Genomic DNA, 20,589 nt, shown 5'->3' on the forward strand with positions numbered 1-20,589 from the left:
GCAAAACCACCGTTGACTGAAGAGGAAATGTAGAGAGAAAATAGAGAGTAATTACGAAATCCAAATGTTCCACTTTGGAACTAATACGACACCTTAATCACTGATGATCTCCATTCCTTTGTTCTGAAGTATCTGCCACCCCGAAAGGCATCTGAGAGGTGGCCGTCCACACAAATACCTGTTTCCTTCTACAGATTAACGACAAAGTGGACTCCACTGGATTATTCCAAAAATCCATACATGGATTGTAGTGACAGACACAGTTATTGTTTTTCATCCATCGATACAGAGACCAGCAGGCTGGTGTCTCTCTCTCTCTCTCTCTCTCTTCTCTGACTGACTGCTCCAAACGACGTCATCACGTCCTTACCTCCTGTTGTCATCATCACACCACACACACACTACTGTGTTAGGTCTTAAAGGGACATTCACCAATAGTAACCCAATCTGTAACAGCAGCAACACCTTTGATGCAATTGTTCTCAACATTACTTCCCCACAAGGCTGCACCCTCAGCCCCATACTCTATTCCCTATACACTCATGACTGCATGGCCAGATTCTGCTCTAACTCCATCTGCAGATGATACCACCATAGTGGGCCATATCTCAAATAACAATGTGAACAGGAAGGAGATGGGGAGCCTAATGATATGGTGTCATGACAACCTTTCCCTCAATGTCAGCAAACCAAGAGCTGGTCACTGACTTCAGTAAAGGGGGGGGGGGGGGGGGAGGGGTCAAGAGGGTTGAGAGCTTCAAGTTCCAAGGAGTGAACATCACCAATAGCCTGTCCTGGTCCAACCCTGTTGACATCATAGCCAAGAAAGCTTACCAGTGCCTCTACTTCCTCAGGAGGCTGAAGAAATTTGGCATGTCCCCTTTGACCCTCACCAATTTTTTACCAATGCACCATAGAAGGCATCCTATCCGGATGTATCACGGCTTGGTATGGTAACTGCTATGCTTGTGAGCGCAAGAGACTGCAGAGATTTGTGGACACAGCTCAGTGCATCATAGAAACCAGCCTCCCCACCATAGACTGTCTACACTTCTTGCTGCCTTAGTAAAGTAGCCAGCATAATCAAAGACTCCACCCATCCCGGACATTCTCTCTTCTCCCCCCTCCCATCAGACAGAAGATACAAAAGCCTGAAAGCACGTACCACCAGGCTGAGGGACAGCTTCTATCCCACTGTTATAAGACTATTGAGCAGTAGTACGATAAGATGGACTCTACCTCACATTCTACCTCATTATGACCTCTTATTGTCCACCTGCACTGCACTTTCTCTGTAACCGTAACACTATATTCTGCACTCTGTTATTGCTTTATCTTGTACTAACTACCTCAATGCACTGTGGTAATGAATTAGTCTGTATGAACAGTATGCAAGACAAATTTTTCACTGTACCTTTGTATATGTGACAATAATCAACCAATTTACCAATTTAGAATTACACACAGCTTGCAACACAAAAAGATCAATCAAGCCAATACATATGTCAGAGTTAATGTTCTGCTCAAGATTGCTTCCACGTTACTGTGTCACAATCTAACGTAATTCACTCTGCTGACACAACATTAAGGTAAATAGTGGATGCTTGCAATTTTATATAAAACAAAGCTAAGAAATAAGTGAATCATCAAAGCTTTCAATGTAATCCTTTCTTACAATACATGCACCAACTGTGGATCTTCTGTCAAAATCTATTAATTTGCTTTGTTAAATGATCTTTCTCTAACTTATAATATCATAAATATAAGTATATTGCAATAGAAAGTAAATGTAAAAATACGAAGTCACCATAAATTATGCTCCAATAATGTGGAAAACTAATGTTCATAATCTTAGAGCTGTGGTGCATAAAAAGCCCAGCCTTTGCATTATTTCCTGATAAACATAACTTCTCAGTTCTGGTATCATCCTTCTAATTTTTCTTTTGTATGTTTTACACGAGGTAAAGAACACATATGGTATGCTTGCCTTCATCAGTCAGGGGCACGGAGTATAAAAGTCAAGTAGTTATGTTGCAACTGTATAAAACGTTTGTTAAGCCACATTTGGAGTATTGACTGCAGTTCTGGTTACCACACTACAGGAAGGATGTGGAGGCTTTGGAGAGGGTGAGAAGAGGTGCCTGGATTTGAGAGTTTTAGCCATAACGAATGGTTGGACAAACTTGGATTGTTTTCGTAGGAGTGTCAGAGGCAGACAGGTGACCTGACAGAAGTATATAAAATTATGAGAGGCATAAGTAGGGTAGACAGTCAGAGTGGAAGTGTCAATACTAGAGAGTGTAGGTTTAAGGTGAGAGGGGGTAAGTGTGAAGCAAATTTGCGAGGCAAGTTATTTTAAGTAGAGAATGGTAGATGCCTGGAACATGCTGCCAGAAAGGTAGTAGAAGCATATATGATAACAACATTTAAGAGGCATTTAGACAGACAAATGAACAGGCAGAGAACAGAGGGATACAGATCATGTTCAGGAAGCAGTAGTATTATCATTGAGTGCACTTGGTGCAAGAATAAAAAGGCCATATATTGGAAGCAGTGCAGGCATGTCTGCATATACCCAGGCAGTTATCATACCAAGTATATTGAGAAGACAAATTTTGGAAGAGCTTCACACTGAACATTCTGGTATTAACAGCATGAAGTCAATGGCCAGAAGCTTGTTTAATGATTACGATTAGATAATGATCTTTAAGAGCCAGTAGGCAAGTACACTCTCTGTTGACATGGAAGGTCCAAACCAGTGAAAACACCTTTACAGAGCGGGAAACGGCCAGTAAGACTTTTCCGAAGGTAATTGTGAGAAGGAGATTGGCAACTTTTTAAATACTCATTGGTATTCAAAATGGATAGAGGTAAAATGGGAGTTACTTTCAAAGAAATGAGCTCAATGTCATCATAGTCCTCGATTTTGTTCATTTACATTTGAGCTCTTTTTTTTGAAGAAACTGGCATTAAGCATATGCTCGTTTCACCATATCACTGAGCAACAAACAGCGCAGTAGAGAGCTCAATAAGAATTATCAAAAGCACTGAAGTAGCAAATATTACTGGGTGCTCAGGTTTAACAATGGAGATGTTGATTCACAAATTTTTTTTGCTAAGCTACTAAATATTTGACCTGAAGCGTTAATTCTGTTTATCTTTCCACAGGTCTGTCTGACCTACTGAGTATTTCAGAATAAAAATTGGCAGATGTTGGAAATCTAAAATAATACAAAATGTTGGAAACATTCAGCAAGTCTGGTATCATTAGTGGAGAGATAAACCATAGATGAAAATCTGACCTGCTGAGCATTTTCAACATTTCCAGTTTTTTTTAAAGGAAGTATTTTAATTGACAGTCATTCAATGGGATATTACTTCTGCTGGGGAAATCCAGAATGAAATTTGCAATAACCTCCTACAGACCATATTGGCCATTGCATCAATTAAATTTTTCAAGATTTAATTTGAAAGGCCTTTCTGGCTTTTGACATATTATTCCATAGGAAGTATGCAGAATTAAGATACAGATCTACCATGATCTTATTAAACAGTGAAAATGACTTATGGAACTGAAACACTGATTGCTGCCTTTGTACAATTGCTGAAAAACTCAGAGCCTGAGGGCTATAGTGTTTTGTTCTAACAACTTATTCCTCCGTTACTAATGAAGATACCCTCCAGGCATTTGAGATAGCTACAATTCCTGTAGTAGACAAGACTGTATCGAGTACTCATAAATATCTACTCAATTCTTATTATAAGATGCCAAAATCTTAGTCTCCAGGCTAATCATCCTTAAAGCAGACCAAAAGTTGTTGCGTTTCAAGGGACACCATGTAGCTTTTCATTTAAACCCATTCGTTCTCTAGCAGTGTGGAAAATAATCAACAAATACATAAAAGGATAACATTAATTATAAGCAAACTAAGTCTAGGAGAAGCAATTTGTTTTTTCTTGTTAAGTTCACCTTTGGATGCTTGCTCAACAAGTGCTTTCTTGAATCAATAGGTGGATCAGAATGACGTCTTTGCTCTCTGACTTCAGCAAGTGCTCTCTGGCTAGGACCATCTTTTTTACATTCCCTGTGACCCTTGTAACCTGAAATGGGAACAGCAATAGAGTTCAAATAGAGTACCTCAAGGAAAGTGCCATAAAATCTTAAAATAAATTCACTAATTGTTTGGAAATTAAAAGACATCTGTAAAACAAAATCCACAAAAACCTTAAGCAGCATTAGAGGTGTCAAAGTTATTGATTATGCAGTTAAAAAATTAAATTACAAATGGACAAAGGAATATTCTATTGTCATGTATCAAATATCACTTTCGTCTAGATTTATTATTTTTTCTTTACATACCGACATGGATGTGCTCTTTTGGGACTTTTCAAATTTAGAATCTGACATAAAGCTCACACTATGCAAGTTTTTAAAAAAATTGCAAATGACTCACTTAGAAGATGCCCTTAGTTGAAATGTAACTGTTAATTTAGGAACAAACTAAATTTTCTTTCAATTGCTTCCTGGACATTAGAGCCATTTGAAGTAATATCTGAAGAAGGGTCAGTAATAATTTGGTACTAATTATACTTCCCAGTTAAAATAATTTATGTAAATAGTGAATTGTGATGATTCTATCACAAATCAACATGAAGCCCCACTTCCCATTTTCTTCCTGTGCAAGTCCTGCTTAGCTATCAACCTATCCTCTCCGGTACACAGTGGTGCCCTTACCTCCAATTTGGTACCTTCCCAAGTGTTATGTTCTTCTAATTCCAGCCTCTGCATCTTACAATTAGTAGTAGTATGTACTACTTTGTTTTCCTTATTTAAACTTTTCCTCTCTAAAAACCTAAGGACTCATCTGTTTGAGCAATTCTTGATTGTTTTCCTAATATCTTTCTTCCCAGTTAATTTATGAACTGCCTGGAAATATTATTAAAAGCAGAGTGTAAATATCCACACCACTCATCTTGACTAATAAATGCTACTTATAAAGCAGTATTCATCCCAACTATATTTTCTACTTCCTTAAGAGGCAGTTATTGCACCAAAGTGCCTCATGTTAGACCATCCTGATAAAGTCGTGATGCAAATGTGGGTCCTTTTTTTGGGGTGGATGCAGTGGAGTCCAGTGTAGTATCGTTGGAATGGATTGCTATTTACAGTGGCATGCAAAAGTTTGGGCACCCCGGTCAAAATTTCTGTTACTGTGAATAGCTAAGCGAGTAAAAGATGACCTGATTTCCAAAAGGCATAAGATTAAAGGTGACACATTTCTTTAATATTTCAAGCAAGATTACTTTTTTATTCCCATCTTTTACACTTTCAAAATAACAAAAAAGGAAACGGGCCCAAAGCAAAAGTTTGGGCACCCTGCATGGTCAGTACTTAGTAACACCCCCTTTGGCAAGTATCACAGCTTGTAAGCTCTTTCTGTAGCCAGCTAAGAGTCTTTCAATTCTTGTTTGGGGGATTTTCACCCATTCTTCCTTGCAAAAGGCTTCTAGTTCTGTGAGATTCTTGGGCCATCTTGCATGCACTGCTCTTTTGAGGTCTATCCACAGATTTTCGATGATGTTTAGGACTGTGAGGGCCATGGCAAAACCTTCAGCTTGTGCCTCTTGAGGTAGTCCATTGTGGATTTTGAGTTATGTTTAGGATCGTTATCCTGTTGTAGAAGCCATCCTCTTTTCATCTTCAGCATTTTTTTTTTACAGACGGTGTGATGTTTGCTTCCAGAATTTGCTGGTATTTAATTGAATTCATTCTTCCCTCTACCAGTGAAATGTTCCCCGTGCCACTGGCGGCAACACAAACCCAATGCATGATCGATCAACCCCCGTGCTTAACAGTTGGAGAGGTGTTCTTTTTATGAAATTCTGCACCCTTTTTTCTCCAAACATACCTTTGCTCATTGTGGCCAAAAGGTTCTATTTTAACTTCATCAGTGCACAGGTCTTGTTTCCAAAATGCATCAGGCTTGTTTAGATGTTCCTTTGCAAACTTCTGACGCTAAAGTTTGTGGTGAGGACACAGGAAAGTTTGGAGAGAAAAGCGTGCAGAATTTCATGAAAAGAACACCTCTCCAACTGTTAAGCACGGGGGTTGATCGATCATGCTTTGGGCTTGTGTTGCAGCCAGTGGCACAGGGAACATTTCACTGGTAGAGGGAAGAATTAATTCAATTAAATACCGGCAAATTCTGGAAGCAAACATCACACCGTCTGTAAACAAAAAGCTGAAGGTGAAAAGAGGATGGCTTCTACAACAGGATAACAATCCTAAATACACCTCAAAATCCACAATGGACTACCTCAAGAGGCACAAGCTGAAGGTCTTGCCATGGTCCTCACAGTCCCCTGACCTAAACATCATCAAAAATCTGTGGATTGACCTCAAAAGAGCAGTGCATGCAAGAAGGTCCAAAAATCTCACAAAACTAGAAGCCTTTGCAAGGAAGAATGGGTGAAAATCCCCCAAACAAGAATTGAAAGACTCTTAGCTGGCTACAGAAAGCGTTTACAAGCTGTGATACTTGCCAAAGGGGGTGTTACTAAGTACTGACCATGCAGGGTGCCCGAACTTTTGCTTCGGGCCCTTTTCCATTTTTGTTATTTTGAAAGTGTAAAAGATGGGAATAAAAAAAGTAATCTTGCTTAAAATATTAAAGAAATGTGTCATCTTTAACTTTATGCCTTTTGGAAATCAGGTCATCTTTTACTCGCTTAGCTATTCACAGTAACAGAAATTTTGACCAGGGGTGCCCAAACTTTTGCATGCCACTGTATATTTATTTAAAGCCCAGGAGATTGTGAATTTCTTGACTGTTCCACCAGGATCCCAGTATTTTAGTGGGAAGACCATGAAAATATAACTACACGCTTGGAAAAGAACAGATGTCATTTCCATCCAGGAGTTTCCACTCCCTTCACATTAAGGGGAAGTCAATATCTTAAAAGGTGCGAAATATAACTCTCCATACCCAAAAATAAGCCCTACTTTATCCAGAATATACTTTCCCCACTCATTTTTGGCACCACTGTCAGATTGTTAAGGAACAGCATATACTCCCTGGATCATTGCATAGAGCAAGGAAACCCAACTTCCCTGTAAATACTCTTGAATACTAATAGCTACAATTGGTGATTAGTAATTCATGGGTATTTCTGTAAGGAAAATAATGGAGTTGGAATGAGAAGGATGCAAACGCCTTTAGTTTGACAGAAGATTTTTATAAAACTACTTTCTCATAGTTATTATCTGATTAGAAAATAAGGATTCCTGGCAAATAACATTTCTGTTAAGAGAAGACTTTAGAAATGCAAAATGCAATTTTCATGACAAAGAGTGACTGACATTTCAGAGTGGCTGATGGTAATTATGCTACAGTGGTCATATAACTAAGAGCTCTGCAGTTTAGATCTAATGACTGATGAGACCTAGTGGTTCCCCTATACAAAGGCACATTTTTGGTTAGCATCCTAAATTCAAATGAATTCTGACCCAAAAGACTGTTTAAATAAAAGGGTAAAGTCTGCTGCAATTTAGCGTACAGACGGATGGCCCTAGATTAGAGTAGTGGACTTCATATGCTTTCTCAAGCCAAGAGTTGACAGTAAGCATGCAGTAGAATTCTTAAAAGCCATACTAAATGATCACAATGTTCCTGGATAACATTAACAGAAGTTAACTACATTTCTCAAAGCTGTACTTCTGAAGTAATCATTAATGTATTTGAAGAAGAATTGAAGGAGAGGTTCTGAATAGAACTGAAATACACATTGTTACATCTACGCCACAAATTGTAATTTGGATCTGTTCTGTTGCCAAAGTAAAATCTTTTATTTGGAAGTATTAAAAGGCACGTGATGACTGAATTGATGACACTTCCTGCTGTTACCCTAAACAGTCCAATTTTAACACTTTTACAGCCAATTTTTGCACCTTCATATGGTCCATCATTGATTCCACTTTCCTCCCTCAATATCATTAAATCCATTTCAGGGGGAACAACTATGGTCCACTATCCATTAAAATCTGAAAGAAGCCCCATGTTTACCTCCTCTACCATCCTTCATGTAAGGGCTCCATTTCATTCTACCAATTTCTTGGATAAGGTAGATAGATTCCCAGGGCCTGATGGGATCTATCCCAAGTTTTTGAGAGAGACAAGAGAGGAGATTTCTGGGGCTTTGACAAAGATCTTTGTATCCTCTTTAGCCACAGGCGAGGTTCCAGCATGGCTTTGTACAGGGCAGGTCATGTCTTACAAACTTGACTGAGTTTTTTTTTTGAGGAATTGATGAAGGTGATTGATGAGGGTAGGGCAGTGGATGTTGTCTACATGGACTTCAGTGAAGCATTTGACAAGGTTCCTCATGGTAGGTTGGTCCAGAAGATTAAGTCACATGGGATCCATGGTGAGTTAGTAAATTGGATCCAAGATTGGCTTGTCCATTGAAGACAGAGGGCATCAGTGGAGGGGTGTTTTTCTGAAGCAAGTTCCGTGACCAGCAGTGTTCTGCAAGGATCAGTACTGCAATCTCTGTTGCTTATTATATATACATTAATGATTTGGATGAAAATGTCGATTAGCAAGTTTGCAGATGACACAAAAATTGGCAGAGTTGTGCATAGTGAGGAAGGTTGTCAAAAGATATAGCAGGATATAGATCAATTGGAATTGTGGGTGGAGAAATGGCAGATGGAGGTTAATCCACACGAGTGTGAACTATTGACCTTCACATCAGATTCCAGCACTGGTAACCTTTGTGTTCCTGCTTATTACTCTCCTAGCTGTCCCCACTGTCACCCTCCCCTCATTGTTCTACTCTACCACAATTTTTCTCGTAATGCTTCCTTCCCTCTAGTGCTTCAAGTGTGTCTTCCTTTTCTCTCAAAGGTAAATTACCTTCCATCATAGTTGGTAGGACCCTTAACCATATCTATTCCATTTCTGAAACTTCTGCTTTTCTCCCCTTCTCCTCTCTTCCAGCCCTTGTGCTGACTTTCCATACCACCAGCAATTATGTCAAGTAGAACTCCACAATAATTTCTACATGGATGTCACTACCACTTTACTTCTTCGTCATTCCCCGTCTGGTATCTTGTTACTTGGCCTGCTCCGTTGTTCCAACAAATTGCAATGTAAGCACCCCATCTACTAGTTAAGGGAATTATAATTTTATGGACTCAGTGAGTTCAACCGTTTCAGATGATGTGTTCCTGTATTTTTATCCCAGATTTCTAGCATTCCTGCCAAATTCCTTTTGGAAATTTGATATGATTATTTTCCATTTTCACCTCATCCAGGCTTCTGTTACCTTACCCTATCACCCCTTTTGACATTTGATCTTTCCAGCATTTCACTCTATCATAGACCTTGCCTTTTGTCCTCTCACCTCTCCCTTGACCTTTCTCTACATCTTAAAACCTGTTCATCTCCAACTATCTCTATTCTGATGGAAATTCATTGCCCTGACTTGTTTTCTTTCTCACAAATGTTGCCAGGCTTGCTTATTTTAAGAATATTGTGTTCTTAATTCTTATTTCCAGCATCTGCAGTATTGTATTTTACAATCAAACAGAATTATTTTAGACTGAACCTGTATGAAGGACTGGATCAAATATTTCATGCTAGAATTTTAATAATCACCAGTCAGGCCTCAGATGGAGTAACTCTGAGTGCTGTCCTTGAGAAAAGAGCAAAAGAAATCTTATGAGGATGTTATGAGAGATGAACAACTTCAGTTAAAAGGAGAGGTTGGTCTTGCAGCAAGCAGAGGATAGTAAGTGATTTAATAGACATTTTCAAAATACTGAACCCTTTTGACAGAGACCATGGAGTAAAATTATTCTTTATGACTCAATAATCAGAGATGTAGATTTAACAACATTGGCTAAAGATCTAGAGCAGAGATCAGTAGTAGTTCTTTCACTTGGAATTGGTGGAATCTGGGATGCTCTGAAGAGATAGTGGAATCAGATACCATAAATAATACACGAGGAACATACAAGGTTACAAAGAGAGCAGTTGTGTGGAACTAAGCATGACTGCTCTTTCATGGAAGCAGCACTGACACCTCTGTGCTACAATTCTATATTTCTCAACATTGTTGGATAGTCCTTAGGATTGCCAATACAAAGAGTCATAGAGCAAATCAGCACAGATACAAGCCCTTCAGCCCAACAACACAGTGCCCACCCAGTTAATCCCAATTTCCTGTGTTCAGCCAATATCCCCTCTCAGCCTCACCTTCCATGTACCTATCCAAGTGCTTCTTAAATGATACTATTGTACCTGCCTCAACCACTTCCTCTGGCAGCTCGTTCCATATACTCAACACCCTCTGTGTAAAAAAAGTTGCCCCTCAGGTCCTTTTTAAATCTTTCCCCTATCACCATAAATCTATGCTCCCTAGTTTTGGACTCCCTACCCTGGGGAAAAAACTGTTACCATCCACCTCTCATAATATTAAACATTTCTATAAGATCACCCCTCATTTTCCTACGCTCCATGGAATAAAGACCTAGCCTGGCCAACCTCTCCCTGTAACTCAGGCCCTCTAGTCCTGTCAACATCATCATAAATCTTTTCTGCACTCTTTCTAGTTTAAACACATCTTTCCTATAACAGGGTGACCTAAACTGTACACAATGCTCCAAGTGGAGAACAAAAAATGCTTAATCTCACACTACATCTTGTTTGGTTCATGATTCATCTACAATCAACTGTGAATTGTAATTACAACCTTCAGTATTTTCCCAAGGAAAAAAAATCACTCCGAAGATCTAAAGTTATTGCCTGTTGCCCATCAAAGATATTATCACTATGGTTTTAATATTAGACACCTGGTCACAATACAATTTCTCCTGAAAAGATCTGGAAGTCAGCATGAAAATAGTACAGTAATACCTTAACAACCAGTTTCACAAAAGAGTTTAGTAAGTATTATCCATTTAATTATTACCTGAGGTAACAGCAGCTGGCAAATCCCATCCACTCTCCATGCTACGCAAGGTGGCTTGTAAACTTGATACCTGTGAATAAATATTTAAATTGAATTAAAATAAAATAAAATTCTATCTCCTATGAAGTTGGTGCAGCAGAAGCTGACAGTTGTCCTTCAAAGTTATTGACAGTATATTCATGAGCCACTATTGACAATACTTTATTGACGAAAAGCACATTTTAAAAAAATAACTAACTTGATGATCTTAAGCATTTTCAGTGCTGAGAATACAAATACTAAAATCAAGATGCTGGAGGAACTCAGTGGGTGGCTATGTGGAGACAAATGAACAGTTGACGTTTTGGGTCAAGACCTTTCATTTGGACTTCATCTGTGAGAATATAAATTCATACTTCAGAATGAGCCTGAAAGATTCAGCTTTTATGATCTTCAGATGTGATACTCAACACCAGTTAGGCACAGATGTCTGACTTAAAGAATCATGTCATTACTTAGGTGCATTACTTATCTAGACTATCAGTTATCGATGTTATCGAAGTGAGATTTACATACACCAAACTACATCCACCACAGGGCTGGTGGGCTGCTCCCTTAAATAGCATACACAACTTAAACTTCTCGAACTTATCAATGCAATTTATTGTCATCTGCAAGCTTAAGTATGCAACCCACTACTTCTTCATCCAAGTCACTGATATACACAATATTGAATCTTGAGAACAAGTCACAATCCTCTTTTCAGAATTAATTTCCATTATCTCCAATTCCAATTGCCTACGAGTGATACAGTGGTGTAGAAACTAATGCTGCTGCCTCACAGCTCGAATGACCTGATTTCCAATCCTGACCTCACGTGCTGTGTGGAGTTTGCACTCTCTCTCTAAATGCATGGGTTTCCTCCAGGTGATCCAGCTTCCTCCCACATCCAAAAGATGTGCCGGTAGGTTAAATGGCTACTGTAATATTACCCTAGAGTAGGTGGGTGGCAGGAGAATTGGGGGTGGGGGAGTTAATGGGCATCTGACAGTAGATTGTGGGAAAAAAGGAGTGGTCTGATGGGATTGCTCTGCTAGAAACTTGCATATACTCAATGGACTGAATGGGCACCTTCCATGCTATGATCCTATGATGCCTGTGTTCAGCTTGATGCAACGAGACTTCACAGAGTCTGGAATTAATGATGACAAGAGCCTAGGCTTCCCTCTCACTACCACACTGGCAACTGAGGTCTACCCTTTTAAAGAAACAGCACATAACCAGACTTAAACTGATAGCCATACTAATTAGATTAGATTACCTAAGTTAACATCCAAGCTGTCCTTTGCACTTATGACCAGAAAACCCACCCTCCATCTTTTCTAAATACTTGATGTCACTGAACATATTTTCTAAGTTGAACTAATTTGAAATTATATATTAATCTTTCAGTATGTTTTTGTGTGCAACAGTTCTTAAACATTGCAAACAAATAAATTGTTTTCTTCAGATTTTCATCAGTTTATTTTGTGAGTATAAATGAAAGCATTCCAAGAGTAGTAAACTTTTAAATCATGTATCCATATTTTAAGAGCTTAACCTCTGATAGTATACAAGATCAGACCTGAACCTTAAAAGAAATTACCTGCACAAGAGCCCTGTCTTTTTCCAAGCTTGTCAGCATTTTACTTTTCAGTGCAGTATTATATTTCTCTGTGATCTTCCTCAAGGTGGGTTCAAAAGTTGCATAGTGCTTCTTAAGCCTAAAAAGATCATAAGCAGATCAAGATCACAAAGTAGTTTTAAGCTCCCCTGAAAGTTCTGCAAGAAAATTTCCACAAAATGCCCAGAAGTGTCCTCAAGATCAAGTTTCCAACATGCCTGATGAATTCTGAGAAAACAAAAAACAAGGCCAAGTGTTTTGGATACTTCAAGATAGCACATCACTATGGAACAATGGCCAAGATTTTCCTGAGAAATGTCAACAGATCTGGTGGAACTGTCATAGTTTCTGATGCACAACATCAGCTAGCTTGGGATTTCATTGCATTTATAAGCATGCAAACTGCATTCACTTTGGCAGCACTAAGCTGTTGGGCTCCGATGGAGAGAGTATGAAGTTCCTATAATTCTCCAACACTCACAGTGGGGAACCTGGCCACAGAACCTGTGTTGAGATTGAGCTAATGAAGGAAACCTGTCCCCATTGATAACAATGGAGAGGAATAACTGCGTGGGACAAGACAAATACATGCTATTTAAAATTTTTTGAATTAATTGCCATTAAATGTTATTAAGTGCTTCAGTTTCTTTCACTTAAAAAAATAATTTGATTAACTATTCATAGTTTGAATGTTTCTGACTGTTAGAAATACTCAAATACATTGTATTTTGACAACTGGTTAAACAGGGGATCATGACTTCACCAGTTCTCAGAGTTATTTTTCCAGTTAGTTGTGGGTGATGCTTGGATTTCTGTTTGGAAAGTCCTGTATGCTGCAAGTTGTAGTTGATGAGATTGGAGCTGGCGCTGTTGCTACTTGGAGAATTGACAAAGGCAAGTGCTGAATTACTACTCACTAAAGACAGGAGATTCTGGTTCAAGACACAGCAGTTATTTACAATAAAATTACCATGATCAGATACTGAAATCACATTCTATTATTTATCAAGGATGCATGAAGATAATATTTTGATGACCACAATAATGTCCATCTTACATAGGGCATACACTGTCTACAAATCAAAGGTATAGCCACAGGGACTCCCATGGGCCCCAGCTACACCTGTCTTTTCGATGGCTATGTGGAACAGTTCTTCTTTTAAACTTACTCTGGCACCCCTCCCCAACTCTTTCTCTGCTACACTGATGACTACATTGGTGCTGTCTTCTGCATTTATGCGGAACTCGTCCATTTTATCACATTCTTCACTTCACTTGGACCATTTCTGACATCTCTCCCCCTTTTCTGGATCTGTGTCTCCATCGCAGGAGACAAACTATCCACTGACATTTAGTGTAAACCCACTGACTCCCACAGCTACCCTGCCTACACCTCCTTCCACCTGGTCCTTTGCAATTACATAATTTTCTTCTCTCAGTTTCTCAGTCTTTGCCACATCTGTTCTCAAGGTGAGGCTTTCCATTCCAGGACATCTCAGACGTCTGCCTTTTTCAGGAAATGTGGCTTCACCTCTGCTATAGTTGATACTCACATTTCCTCCATTTCCCAGACCTCTACTCTCACCTGCCCCCCCCCCCCACACCCTCTCCTCTCAGACAGAACAGAGATAGAGTTCCCTTAGTCCTCACTTTTTACCCTACCAGCCTCTACATCCAGCGCACCATCCTTAGTCATTTTACCAGCTACAATTTGTTCCCACCAGCAGTCACATCTTCCTCTCTCCATCCCTTTCTGCAGGGACCATTCTCTCTGTGACTTCCTGGTTTGCTCATCCCTCTCCACCACTCCTCCCTGTCCTTTCCCCAGTAACTGCAAGAGGTGCTGTACTTGTCCCTGCATGTCCTCCATCACCACCATCCAGGGATCTAAACAGCTCATCCAGGCCAGGCAAAGGTTTACATGCACCCTCCAACATTGTCTACTGCATTTGCTGCTTTTGATGTGGCCTTCTCTATATTTTACAGAACACTGGCACTCTGTCCATGTGGCCTTCTTGAGCTTCCAGTTGCAAACCATCTCACCCTCCCTTCCTCACACTGATCTGTCCTCGGGCTTCTCCACTGCCAGGGTAAGGCCAAATGCAAATTGGAAGAACAGCTCATATCCCACATGGGTAGTTTGCAACCCAATGGTATTCTAATAGGGGAGATAATGGGATGGCTATAGGCCATTCGGGTTATGGAAAGTTGACCATTCAGAATTCACAAATCACTACCCAAAGAATTTGAGATACGTAATAAAATGCGCGCTTACAGAATTTATGTGCAAAAAAGTAAAGAAATCAACAATTATTTTCCCCCCAACATGTGTTTCTTGATTCATGCTCAGATGACACAGCTTCACATTGCAGAAAATTGAGATACGACCTGTTTGGTATGAATGCAACCTCCTGTAACACAGGGGTCATCTGTATTAGCTTTGATTTTGCTCAGAATATAGTACATCAAACTTTTAACTGAAATTATACATTAGTGCTCTTTAATTTTATGATGCATGTTCCTTAAATATTATTGATGTCTTTCTTTTGAAGAACAGTTAAATGGTAGAAAAGATGGCCCAGGCTTCAGGGAGGTAGGGACCATGTAAGAATACTTAGGGAGGTGAGAAACAGTGATGCAAGGATGATTCTGAAACAGCGATGCAAGGATGATTCTGAAACAGCAAATTATGGGAACATTTGGCAAGATGATAATAATGTTTGAGTGTTCTTTTTCCTCAAGAGATCCCAACAGCAAGAACAATTGGAAGGACATGTAGGAAGAGCTACCAGGAAATAACCTTATGTAAAGCTCTCATTAATGGAAAGCACAGAAGTATTCATTTAGCAATAAGAATAGTGAACTCTGTCAGTCAGTAGGTTCCTCTCAGATGGTTTGTACTTTACAAACTGAAATGGAAATTCTAGTTTCTCATTTTTAAAAAAAGTATCTATTTAACATTTTTGTAATTAGTTAAGATGACTATAATATGGTTCTGATTTCTAAAAACTACTTAAAATCTCAGGCTAACATATTTCCTTACCTTTTAATATCATTAATGAGTCTGTTTTTCTCTTGGGCCACACGCTTATGATGCATCCTATGGAAATCACGCTCTTTCCTCAGTTTTACTAATGTTTCACTAGCTGTGCTATAGATACAAAAATAAGCATGTTTTCATTATTGGTTAATAAAAATAATTATTTATTACACAAATTCTTACATGAAATAATTTCTGTACATTCAGATGTCATTAGATTATTTACTACATACTTGGTTGCTTTCCTGCAGTTCTCCAGATCCTTCTTCAAATTTTTTAACTCATTCTCTAGCAGCTGGTTGTGAGTGTACACATCAGGAACAAATCCAACATCCTGCCATTTCAATGAGCCTCTTTGCACCATTTCATACCTAATATGACAGAATGTAAAATGCATGATTTGGAACAGAAATTTGACTGCTTTACATTTTACAAATAATTATTAAAATGAGGAAAAAGTAACTTTTTGGCATGATTTGAGGGTAAGTCAAAAGAACAGCATGTTGAGAACAATTAGGAATGAGGGAGTAGGGATATTAAAGGATAATCTGAACTGTGTTTAAATAAATAGAATCAGTTTACCTATAAAATAATAGAAAAAATGCTACGGGGTAAATGAAAACTTTTTAAAAATCAAATGACAATTGAATGTCAACACACAAGGTTGTATGCACTTGAGGACTCAGGAAGGTAAGGCAGCAATGGGAGAAAAAGTAGTTTGTTATAGAGTTTAATTACAATTAAGTTTGATTCTGAAAGAGTTAATGAATCTGCTTAGAATCGATAAGATAATGAAGGGGGATTAGTAATAGAAATGTGCTTTCAAACACAAAATGTCCAAAAGGGAGGTTGTTACAGTTTTCAAGAATATGCTAATACAAATGAGCCGTTGGTGGTAATCATTGGGAATTTTAATCTTCCTCATATTGACTGGCATGTACAATGGAAACAATATACAGTACATGGGCAGGGAATTTTAAAAAATTGTAAAATTCACTTCCAAAACATTTATTAAAGAATCCATCGAAGCTAATGCAATTTTAGATTTAGTTCTAATGAGTGAGAATGTAATGAGAAGCAATGTTTTATTATGGGATTTAAGAATGTAGTGAGCACGTTCTGACTTTCAGGTTAAAACACAACAAGGAATGCAATTAAATGACTAAATTTTAAAACAGTTAAACATAAAGAATGTTAAATTTCAACATGGTAGTGTCAAGATATGATACATTGTTAGAAAAAAAAAGTGTGGTAGGAAAACACCAAAAGGTGCAAACCCTTAAACATGCTAAGGGACCAATTTGACATGATTAGGTAGTGGTAAAACATAAGTTTTTAATATTTATATCTTTAATCTATAAAGATAGGCAGAGCAATGCCAAGAAACTGATGAGAGCTGCAATCATGAAGCGAAACAGTAAAACATTCTTCCAATATATCTAGGTAGATAAAAATTGCAGAAACAGATGGCCCACTAAACACAAATGACATTCAAGTAGTTGTATACAAAAGGTACAGAAATTGATGAAGTATTTTGTTATTAATTTTTAACCATGGTCACAAAAGTAATCAAAAGTGAAATGGCAGTATTAGATTTACTGTGTAAAGATGAACACAAGCTGAAAATTGTTAACTGATAGGACACATTATGAAACTGCAGAAACTCACGCGAAATGATCACCTGATCCTGATAACTTTTATTCCAGAGATCTAATAAAGCTAGCTCAATCTACTGAGGAGCCTCTTGAGGCTAGTTTTCAATAGATTGAGGCCAAATCCATGACTGATGATCCTCCATGTCTAGAAAAGGTATTAAAAGTATTGTGACCTAAAAGGGAGCAACTTTACAAGGAAGAATGAGAAAAGGTTAAATAGACTAAATGCCACAATTTTGAAGCAGGTGAAGAATAGGGACTCTCAAATTGTATTTATTTCATTGAAGGAGGCAGGACAAGTTGAGTTGCTTATGGGATTTTTATTAACAGAAGTGTAGGATGCATTAGCAAGGAAATTATATAAAATATTTACAAACAGCTAGAAAATTGTGCTTATTTTCAGGTATCACACCTTTGGAAGACTGTCAACATCTCAGGGATACAGAAAAAAAACACTAAAATGGGACCAGGTGAAGAGCTTTAGTAACAGTGAAACCCAAGAAGCTGAGAGTGCTCTCCTTGTAGCTGAGGTTAAGAGATATGATCGACATGTTAAAAATCATTTATGATTCTGATAGAGTAAATGGGAGAAGGGTCAGTAAATGGGCAGCAGATTTGAGATGGTTCACATGAGAACCAGAGGCAAGAAAAGGAACTTAACCACCACTTCTCTCACCATCAAACTGCTGTGACCTGGATTGCAATGTCCAAAAGTGTGATGGAAGCAGACTCAATAAAAAATTCGACAAATACTTGGAGAAACAAAAAATAGGGCTATCAGGAAATCTGAGGGAAACCAGCAATTTAGGTTGATATCTAAGAAAAGGTGCGGGCTTAATTAAGTGGAATGGCTGCCTGCTTTGCTCTATCATTCAATAAATAGAATGGAGAAAGAAATTGTGTTCAAACTGTTCATATCTAGAATAACTATATGCAAAATTTAATATACACTAGTGATTAAAATACTGAATTCATAGTCCAGAGGCCATACTACAAATCCAGAGACATGTTCAAATCATGCTATAGCAGCTAGAAAAAATATAAAATCAATTAATTGAATAATCTGGATAGTAGCAGTAATAAAAGCAGCAATCTGGTTCACTTTGCCCTTCCGAGAAGGGCATCTACTATCATTACCTGATCTGGCCCATGTGAAACTCCAGATATGGTCAATGCCATTGACTCTTAACTGTGCTCAGAAAATGGCTGACAAGCAACTTAGTTGTATCAAAACACTACGATCACATTTGCTGCCCACTTCAAGAATGCTATTCAACAACAACTACATGAGGCAAATGGGGGATGAGCATTAAAACATGCCCATGCCAATGATACATACATCCCACCAGAGAATAACAGAAGAAAGAAATGTTCAATTGTATCTTGCTGAGACCTCAACCAGTAAGTGGGGAAAAGGTGGATTTAATTTAATCTAAGTAAATAAAATCAGATTATACAGAAAAAAAGCTGGTATAAATTGTACAATAAATGAAAAAGTATTTTCAGATATTGTAGCAGGACAGAAATTTGGGGGTTTTAGTGGGTTGAATTACAAAAATCATTACAACAATGCTCCCAAGCTGTTCAAAACCAACACTGTTCAGATGCATAGCAGGAGGGATAACATTAAATTCCAAATGAATCATTTTAAAATCGGCATTTGCCTCTGCAAAGATTAAGTAATGCACAGTATTCAGGTTTGAATCCAGTTACTTTTAAAAAAGGATGTGTAGCGATTCACCGTCCGAGCAAGCAAACTGGCTCGGTGGTCAGGTCGCGCATCGTCGGAGCAGCGAGGCCCAAGATGGCGTTGGGCCTTCGTCTTCCCCGAGCGACAGGGAGAACCCGCGCGCAGGAAAAGTTTGATGACGTAGCACATACATCATTTCCATTCGGTGGGCGGGAACTGTTCCTCTTAAGAGGCCCGCGCAAGGCAGGAAAATAAATCAGTTTTGTTCTGCAGCCCACCGACTAGTGTCTTGCTTTCACATTGCGGTAGCAGCCGCTACATTGGTGACCCTGACGGTCCAAATGGATTTTGGACCCGCACAATGGACAACAACGCAGCAGCCAATGCAGTGGCACTCAAGCTGCCCACCTTTTGGACGCTTCGGCCTAGCGTCTGGTTAGACCAGGCTGAAGCACAATTCCAACTTCGGCAGATCACCTCCGACTCCACAAAGTACTACCACGTGGTCAGCTCTCTGGACCAGGAGACAGCCGCCCATGTCGGAGACTTTATCCAGTCTCCTCCGGAGGAGGATAAGTACCCGGCTTTCAAAGACCTTCTTATTCTGACCTTCGGCCTCTCCTATCGCGAGCGCGTCGCCCGCCTGCTTCATCTCGACGGCCTGGGGAACAGATCCCCATCGGCCTAATGAATGAGATGCTGGCCTTGCCTGATGGACACAAGCCTTGCCTAATGTTCAAACAAGCCTTCCTCGAACAACTACCCGACGAAGTTCACCTGCTGTTGGCCGACACCGATTTCAGCAACCCACGTGAGGTAGCTGCCCGGGCAGATATCCTGCGGAAGGCCAAACGCGAGAGCGGGTCGTCCGTTGGCCAAATCGCCAGGCCGCAAGCCCATCACCTACCTAAACCAGTCCCAGCAACCAAGCGACCACACTCCAGAAACACAGACGACGACACTGGTGACCAGCTGTGTCTCTACCAGAGGTGGGGTGCGGAGGCCCGTCGATGCCGCCCACCCTGCAAGTTTCAGGGAAACGCCAGGGCCAGCCGCCACTGATGACTACGGCAGCTGGCCACCAACACAGCCTCCTGTTCGTTCGGGACAAGCAGTCCGGGCATCGTTTCCTTGTCGATACTGGAGCAGAGGTCAATATTTTGACCCCGACTGGCCTCGACACTTGTAACAGGCAACAAGGTCCTGTACCCAATGCCACAAACAGCACAACGGTACGGACTTTCTGTACCCGTACACTTCAATTACAATTCGGCGACAGCCATTTTACCTGGAACTTTACCCTTGCCACTATCACCCGGCCACTCCTGGGAGCCGATTTCCTTCGGGCCCAAAGCCTGTTAGTCGACCTGTGAGGGAAGCAGCTAGTGCACTCCAGAACTTTCCAAACCTACCCCTTGGGAGAAGCCAGACTACCAGCCCCGCGCCTGGACTCTGTTTCCCTGTCTGGCAACGAGTTCACCAAGCTCCTAGGTGGGTTCCCATCGGTTTTGGCACCTCAGTTTACAAATTCGATGCCCAAACACGGGGTGCAGCACCACATCATTACCACAGGGCCACCCCTTCATGC

The 20,589-nt window shown here is 39.7% G+C and overlaps 1 protein-coding gene across 1 annotated transcript in view; it reads right to left on the bottom strand.

The window, feature by feature from the left end:
• LOC127574538 (sperm-associated antigen 16 protein) overlaps window positions 1-20,589 on the bottom strand; it is a 624,219-nt gene that overhangs the window by 568,462 nt on the left and 35,168 nt on the right. The window contains 5 exon segments of the mRNA XM_052023594.1: window positions 3,971-4,101; window positions 10,975-11,044; window positions 12,599-12,716; window positions 15,660-15,767; window positions 15,890-16,027. Of these exon segments, the coding sequence (XP_051879554.1) occupies window positions 3,971-4,101; window positions 10,975-11,044; window positions 12,599-12,716; window positions 15,660-15,767; window positions 15,890-16,027 (565 nt within the window).

This window comes from Pristis pectinata, chromosome 1 (assembly GCF_009764475.1).
Source record: "Pristis pectinata isolate sPriPec2 chromosome 1, sPriPec2.1.pri, whole genome shotgun sequence".
Taxonomy (NCBI): Eukaryota; Metazoa; Chordata; class Chondrichthyes; order Rhinopristiformes; family Pristidae; genus Pristis; species Pristis pectinata.